The 8,795-nt window shown below is 43.0% G+C and overlaps 1 protein-coding gene across 8 annotated transcripts in view; it reads right to left on the reverse strand.

Annotated features, from left to right (window-relative positions):
* The window catches only part of LOC137244796 (aquaporin-like), a 127,509-nt gene extending 119,105 nt beyond the window's left edge, over positions 1–8,404 (reverse strand). The window contains exons 1-3 of one of the 8 annotated variants that reach the window (XM_067774318.1): positions 8,301–8,351; positions 7,978–8,070; positions 7,538–7,674 (exon numbers count right to left, since the gene is read on the reverse strand). In XM_067774318.1, the coding sequence (XP_067630419.1) occupies positions 7,538–7,670 (133 nt within the window). In that variant the 5' untranslated portion in view covers positions 7,671–7,674; positions 7,978–8,070; positions 8,301–8,351. Of the gene's footprint in view, positions 1–7,537; positions 7,675–7,977; positions 8,071–8,285 lie in introns of those variants that run through there. The other 7 variants (XM_067774316.1, XM_067774320.1, XM_067774317.1 and 4 more) reach the window with 7 other exon arrangements.
* Positions 8,405–8,795: the final 391 nt, after the last annotated feature.

Genomic DNA, 8,795 nt, shown 5'->3' on the forward strand with positions numbered 1-8,795 from the left:
AAAAGTTTCGCTAGTAGACTACAGTCTGTGTCCCAAATTTCATCAAAATCCGTGTAGCCATTCTGGCGTGATTCAGTCGCAAAGACGAAAAAATATAATAATTAAATTATAACTGTTCCTAGGGGGCGGGGACCACGCCCCTTTTGAAAAATATATAGCTAGTAGATCCTTCTAGACTATTGGCTATATGTGTGCAAAATTTCATCCAAATCGGTCCAGCCGTTCTTGCGTTATTGAGTCACAAAGACAAACGTCTGGACAAACATCCAAACATCCAAACATCCAAACTTTCCCATTTATAATATATATTAGATTAGATACTAGCCTTTACCCGCGGCCCCGTCCGCAAGAAAAATATTAAATATATGGGCTATTCGCGTTAGCCTGCTTATTATCTGTTTAAAATTTTGTTTTCTGTCTAATGCATTTTATTTTTGTAATTGAGTAAAAAAAGGACTAAATGAGCTGATAACCAGATAGGATCCCAAATGATCCCGAAATTATCCGGAAAAAGCTACGAAATGACGCCAACGCTATCGCGGACGGTTCCCGAAAACCATCCAGAAATGCCCCGAAAGGGTCTCCAAAAGTTCCCCGAATAGTCCCAAAAAAACCCGAAATGAGAGCGACACGATTCTAGACGTATCCAGAGAACCACACAGAAATGATCCCTGAAGGTGTTCCAAAATGATCCCGAAAAGGTTCCGAAATGACCCCGACGGGCTCCCGGGCGGATCTCAAAAACCATCCAGAAAATATACAGGAAGGGTGCCTAAATTATCCCGACTAACTCCAGAAAAAGTTCCGAAATGGCTCCGAGGGGATCCACAATGGATCGCGAAAACCATACAGAAATGATTCCCGGAAGGATTCCAAAATGAACCCGAAATAGTCCGGAATTGACCCAGATGGGATCCCGCACTGATCCAGAAATGATCCGGAAGGGTGCAAAAACTATCCCGGAAAAGTAACAAAAAATCCCGAAATGGCTCCTACGGCATCCCGGACGGAACCAGAAATGATCTCGGAAGGGTCCCCAAATGATCCCAAAATGGTCCCGAAATGACCCTGATGGATCCGGCAAACCATCAAGAAATTATGCCGAAAGGGTCCCAAAATGATCCCGAAATAATACAGAAAAAGTCACGAAACGACCCCTAGAGGATCCCCAAATGATCCCGTATTAGCCCCGAAAAGGTCCCGAAATAACCCCGACGGGATCCCGGACAAATCCCGAAAACCATCCAGAAATGATGCCGGAAGGAATCCCAAATGATTCCGTAAAAGTCCCGCATTGATTCCGACGGGATCACGAACGGATACCGAAAATTATCCAGAAGTGATGCCGGAAAGGTCCTCAAATGATCACCTAATAGTCCCGAAATGACCCTTAAGGGGTCATGGACGGATCCCATAAACCATCCAGAAATGATCCCGATATAGTCCCGAAGAAGTCCCGAAATGACCCTGACGGGATCTCGAACGCACCCCTAAATGACCCTGACGGGATCCCGGACAGATCCCGAAATCCATCCAGAAATGATCTTGGGAGGGACCCCAAATGATCCCGAAAAAGTTCCGCAATGATTCCGAGGGGATCCTGATCGGATACCGAAAACCATCCAGAAGTGATGCCGGAAGGGTCCTCAAATGATCACCTAATAGCAAAATGACCCTGACGGCATCCCGGACTGATCCCAAAATCCATCCAGAAATGATCTTGGGAAGGTCCCAAAATTATCCCGAAATAGTCTCGGAAAAGTTCAGAAATTACCCTAACGGGTTCCCGAACGAATCCTGAAAGCCATCTCTAAAAGATCCCGAAAAAGTCCCGAAATGACCCTGACTGGAACCCGAAAGGATCCCGAAAACTATCCAGAAATGATGCCGGAAATGTCCTCAAATGATCACCTAGTAGTTCCGAAAAGACCCTGACGGGATCCCGAACGGATCCCGACAACTATCTAGAAATGATGCCGAAAGGGCCCGCAAATGATCCCGTATCAGTCGAGAAAAAGTCCCGAAATGAACCCTACGGGATGCCGGACGAATCCCAAAAACCATACAGAAATGATGCCGGAAGGGACACCAAATGATCCCGAAAAGGTCCCGCAATAATTCCGACGGGATCCTGAGCGGGTACCGAAAACCATCCAGAAGTGATGCCGAAAAGGTCCTCAAATGATCACCTAATAGTCCCAAAATGACCCTGACGGCATCCCGGACAGATCCCGAAATCCATCCAGAAATGATCTTGGGAGGGTCCCAAAATTATCCCGAAATAGTCTGGGAAAAGTCCAGAAATTACCCTGACGGAACCCGGACGAATCCTGAAAACCAATCTTAAATGATGCCGAAAAAGTCCCGAAATGACCCTGATGGGACCCGGAAAGGATCCCGAAAACTAACCAGAAATGATGCCGGAAAGATCCTCAAATGATCTGCCAATAGTTCCAAAAAGACCCTGATGGGATCCTGAACGAATCCCGACAACTATCCAGAAATGATACCGAAAGGGCCCGCAAATGATCCCGTATTAGTCGAGAAAAAGTCCCGAAATGACCCCGACGGGATGCCGGACGAATCCCAAAAACCATCCAGAAATGATGTCGGAAGGGACCCCAATGATCCCGAAAAAGTCCCGCAATTATTCCGACGGGAATCTGAACGGATACCGAAAACCATCCAGAAGTGATGCCGGAACGGTCCTCAAATGCTCACCTAATAGTCCCAAAATGACCCTGAGGGCATTCCGGACAAATCCCGAAATCCATCCAGAAATGATCTTGGGAAGGTCCCAAAATGATCCCGAAATAGTCTCGGAAAAGTCCAGAAATTACCCTGACGGGTTCCCGGACGAATCCTGAAAGCCATCCTTAAATGATCCCGAAAAAGCCCCGAAATGACCCTGACGAGATCCCGAAAGGATTCCAAAAACTATCCAGAAATGATGCCGGAAAGGTCCTCAAATGATCCCCTAATAGTTCCGAAATGACCGTGACGGAATCCCGAACGGATCCCGACAACTATCCAGAAATTATGCCGAAAGGGTCCGCAAATGATCCCATATTAGTCGAGAAAAAGTCCCGAAATTACCCCGACGGGATCCCGGACGAATCCCAAAAACCATCCAGAAATGATGCCGGTAGGTATCCCAAATGATCCCGAAATAATCCCGAAATGACCTCGTCGGCATCCCGGACGGATACCGAAATTTATCCAGAAATGATGCCGGAAAGGTCCACAAATGATCCCCTAATAGTCCCGAAATTACCCTGATGGGATCCCGGACGGATCCCGAAAACCATCCAGAAATGATGCCGGAAGAGCCCCCAAATGATCACGAAAAAGTCCCCAAATGACCCCGACGATATCCCGGACGGATCCCGAAAACCATCCAGAAATGATGCCGGAAGAGCCCCCAAATGATCCCGAAAAAGTCCCCAAATGACCCCGACGAGATCCCGCACGGATCCCGAAAACCATCCAGAAATGATGCCGGAAGAGCCCCAAATGATCCCGAAAAAGTCTCCAAATGACCCCGACATACTCCAGAAAAGGTTTCGAAATGGCTCCGAGGGAATCAACGACGGATCGCGAAAACCATACAGAAATGATTCCGGAAGGATCCCAAAATGATCCCGAAATAGTCCGGAAATAACCCAGATGGGATCCCGCACAGATCCAGAAATGATCCCGGAAGGGTCCAAAAACTATCCCGGAAAAGTAACAAAAAATCCCGAAATGGCTCCTACGGCATCCCGGACGGATCCAGAAATGATCTCGGAAGGGTCCCAAAATGATCCCAAAATGGTCCCGAAATGACCCTGATGGATCCGGCAAACCATCAAGAAATTATGCCGGAAGGGTCCCCAAATGATCCCGAAATAAAACAGAAAAAGTCACGAAACGACCCCTAGAGGATCCCCAAATGATCCCGTATTAGCCCCGAAAAAGTCCCAAAATGACCCTGAGGGGATCCCTAAAGGATTCCGAAAACAATACAGAAATGATGCCGGAAAGGTCCTCAAATGACCCCCTAATAGTCCCGAAATGACTGTGACGGGATCCCGACAACTATCCAGAAATGATGCCGAAAGGGTCCGCAAATGATCCCGTATTAGTCGAAAAAAAGTCCCGAAAGGACCGCGACGGGATCCCGGACGAATCCCAAAAACCATCCAGAAATGATGCCGGTAGGTATCCCAAATGATCCCGAAATAGTCCCGAAATGACCTCGTCGGCATCCCGGACGGATCCCGAAAATTATGCAGAAATGATGCCGGAAAGGTTCCCAAATGATCCCCTAATAGTCCCGAAATTACCCTAATGGGATCCCGGACGGATCCCGAAAACCATCCAGAAATGATGCCGAAAGGGTTCCCAAATTATCCCGTATTAGTCGCGAAAAAGTCCCGAAATGACCCCGACGGGATCCCGGACGGATCCCGAAAACCATCCAGAAATGATGCCGAAAGGGTTCCCAAATGATCCCGTATTAGTCGCGAAAAAGTCCCGAAATGACCCCGACGGGATCCCGGACGGATCCCGAAAACCATCCAGAAATGATGCCGGATGAGCCCCAAAATGATCCCGAAAAAGTCCCCAAATGACCCCGACGAGATCCCGGACGGATCCCGAAAACCATCCAGAAATGATGCCTGAAGAGCCCCCAAATGATCCCGAAAAAGTCCCCAAATGAACCCGACGATATCCCGGACGGATCCCGAAAACCATCCAGAAATGATGCCGGAAGAGCCCTCAAATGATCCCGAAAAAGTGCCCATATGACCCCGACGAGATCCCGCACGGATCCCGAAAACCATCCAGAAATGATGCCGGAAGGGTCCCCAAATGATCGCGAAATAGTCCCGAAATGATTCCGAAATAGTCCCGAAAATGTTCCAAAATAACCCCGACGGGATCCCGGACGGATCCCGTAAACTATACAGAAATGATCCCGGAAGGGTCCCAAAATGATCCCGAAATAGTCCCGAAAAAGTCCCGAAATTACCCCGGCGTAATCCCGGACCGATCCCGAAAACCATCCAGAAATGATCCCGGAAGGGTCTCGATATGACCCTTACGGGATTACAAATAAGGTGAAGCTAATTATAAAACCATGTTAATAAGGCAGCAGGCGCATTGGAGCGAATAAAAAGTTAGATAGAAACATACAGGTAAAGCTAATAAAAGCGTGCTAATAAAAACAATTAATGGAGGGCGGATGGCGGGAGTAGAGGAGAGGACCACTGATCGTTCCTCCAAAATTGTCTAGATCTCGTTCTGTATGTACCAGATACCAAAAACTATTGATTTAGGAGAAAATTTAGATTGAGTTATAACAATTTATGGATTTTACACCAGAGGGGGAGATAAAGGGGGGCGGGCGGAGGGTGTCACTGCTTACTTTGTAAGCCCTCGACTTATTTGACCCCTTGAGTCTGTGATATTGGTGAAGGCCAGTATACGTAAAGTTATAATGTGTAAAAATTATGAAAAATAATTTCTCGAAGGGTCGTGGGACCCCCACCCCTCTTTCCATGTTCGAAAAAAATTTCGCTAGTAGACTACTGTCTGTGTCCCAAATTTCATCAAAATCCGTGTAGCCATTCTGGCGTGATTCAGTCGCAAAGACGAAAAAATATAATAATTAAATTATAACTGTTCCTAGGGGGCGGGGACCACGCCCCTTTTGAAAAATATATAGCTAGTAGATCCTTCTAGACTATTGGCTATATGTGTGCAAAATTTCATCCAAATCGGTCCAGCCGTTCTTGCGTTATTGAGTCACAAAGACAAACGTCTGGACAAACATCCAAACATCCAAACATCCAAACATCCAAACATCTAAACATCCAAACATCCAAACATCTTAACATCCAAACTTTCCCATTTATAATATATATTAGATTAGATTAGATTAGATTAGATATTAGATAGTCATGACTCTCGTGGCACAGTTTTAACGATTAGCATCAATGCTGGCTTATTGTTGATCGCGCAAAAGGGCGCTTACACTTTCTAAGACTTACGACTGTTTCTAAGACTGCGACTTTAGACTCATATCTTCGTCGACGTCACTAGAAGCTCTAGGTGTAGCTCCGAAGACTTTCTGACGGATATTTTTGACGCCGATTCTACACCAAAAAAACACCTTGAAACATTAGGGAGTAACTAATCGGCCAATTATGCCGCCTCAAAATCATAAGCAATCTTAGTGTATATCCCTGCGTTACTCATGGGTGAAGACCGTGGATAAAATTTTAAAAATGTGTTGGGAAAGCTTTTGCTTTACCACTTTGAGTGTTCTTACGAAGGGCAAGGCCTAACCTGGTTAAAATATGTGCTTACGTATACATATTTGTAACAGGAGCCGTAACGTGTAGGTGATATTTAAACACGGTTGATAGCGTATAATCAATGTGATTCCCTCCAAGGAATTAGTTGGGGTAGGGCCGCCAACTTTATGAAATGTGAAACCGGGAGACTTGGGTGTTGAATGATGAAGTGTGGAAATCGAAATTAACATTTCAGACCTTATTTTATAGTTAAGCAAATAAAGTGATTTTTCAAACCCTTGTCACACGTGCATATATCTTCAACTTAAGTATGAGGTGAGAATCATTTCAAAGGGGTTCTTAGACGCCTGAAGCCTACTAAAGGATTTTGCATCACTGATTTCGCTGAAAGAATAACAGCCAATCGGGATATAGAATTTCGGCACCTTTTTCGGATAACTTGCTTTTTTAACAACTTTGAAAACATGTTCGACTTGGGTTATTTTATTTAAATTCATTGTTCTTTACTAATTTTTTGAAAAAATTATTCGAAGTGAGCATTTAAATTTTTTATATAATTTTAATAACTTGGTGAATTTGGTGATGCAACAAAGCCCGTGTTAACCTGGCATTGAAAGCGCTTGCTTTTCTTTTGAACGGTTAGAAAGTGTTAAATTTCGCAATTGGATTTTTATAACTGGCAGTGATGCGCATCCCCTGATGCCTCTTTCGACCGTATCGGACCAATTTTCGAAATGAACAATAAATGGCCTAGACAGTCTTAAAAAAGTACAATATAACGCCGCCGCGCCGATATTTTTGTCATTCGGCGGCGGGGTGGAAAAACGGCGTTTACTTGCGGCGTATATCTCTAGTCTCGTGGAATTTAGTGGACTTGCATGTACAAGGCCGTTGGTATTGAATTGGGTAACACTGTTGCATGCATCGTTTTATATACAATTATTTCAAAAAAAATTGATTGCAGGTAAATTATCTGCCTCTTTCGAGAAAGATCGCCCACTAGGATTCGTGATCCACATTTGCAGAAAATTACAAACTTTTACTGGTAATAGTGAAAAAAGATAGAAAAACTTTGCACTTAAAAAAAAAAAATTAAATTCACTAGTATGAATAGTTCTCTCAATGTTCTCAACTTGCTGCTAGTTATCTTGAAATGCACTGTACTTCTGCTTTTGATTATATAATTATTTATTTTATTACTATCTTATAAAATAAAAAATAAAATCGAAAATTACCCGTTGATATGCTGTCCGCTGAATACGTCATTTCTGTATTTTCGTGAAAAACTTTTCTTTCACGTTGTTCGTATGAGACTTGCACTTGAGTTGAAGTGTCTTCGGGAGAAACCTGTGGTTTTGGGGACGCCATGCAACTAAATTTAATATGAACGATCACTTAGCTGAGATCACTTAAAGCAAACTTTACAACTCAACACTTTACAAATTGTTTGCCTACGAAAAAAAAAAAAAACTAACGATTCGCACCGCACGTTAAGTGATTTGTTAAAAAATAATATTGAAATTAATTAATCGATAACATTTGTTGTAAAAACTACACACGGTAATACAATTGTTGTATTTATTTACGCTGATCGCATTAGTAATGACTTTATTTGCACGTTATTAAAAATTATGCGATGAGCCTTTTCCGCTATTTTCGAGCTATTCAAACTTACTCGGTAAGTATCAGACGCGCTTTTGACAATGAGCACCACTCGACAACAATTACAAAAAAAAAAAAAAAATTAACAATAATAATTACAGAAGTGCTAGAAAAATAAAATACAAGTGAGCAAATAATAAAAACAAAAAATATTTATAAAAATTAATTTTTTTTAATTGTTTGCAATAATTTTCTATTTAAAGACAAAAACAATAACACTGGCGAGATTGTAAATTAAGCTTAGAAAATTGCTTATTTATGCTTGGCGCAAAATTAAATAGCAAATAAGGTGAAACATTTCACACTAAACACTTTCTTTACTATTTTGGTTCTAACGTTTTAATTAGTTCTATAATACCCGTTGTGTTAAGCCGATCGTAGGCGACAAGTGTGCTTGCTTGCTAGTCGAGTTTTGAACTGAAGTATAAAGCAAATATGTGATCGCTTTTTTTTGGGTGGGAGTGGCATTAACTGTAAAATGTTTAATGTCGTCACACTATTGCAGGTGGAGTTGGCGTTAGGGTTGTGGCGCTTAGGGCTGTGGCTATGATTGTGCTGAGCGCGAAAGGGCACACCTGATTCACGTGATTGACATATTCAAAAATCGCTAAACTAGAAAACCACACAATATTACAATCATTGTAAAGAAAACGAAATCTATGCCATCTAGAAAAGTTATATGCTAAGTTCTGAATTTTGACAGCAAATTGGCAGTAATGTTTTAATAATTTTGTTGTTATTTTCGTATTGGTAGTAGTTGTCCCTGCGGGCAAGTGGGCTTAGAATATATGCACTGTATTGAGAGGCGACTAAAATCCAGATCCTACCAAT

This window comes from Eurosta solidaginis, chromosome 3 (genome assembly GCF_040869045.1).
Source record: "Eurosta solidaginis isolate ZX-2024a chromosome 3, ASM4086904v1, whole genome shotgun sequence".
Lineage (NCBI taxonomy): Eukaryota > Metazoa > Arthropoda > Insecta > Diptera > Tephritidae > Eurosta > Eurosta solidaginis.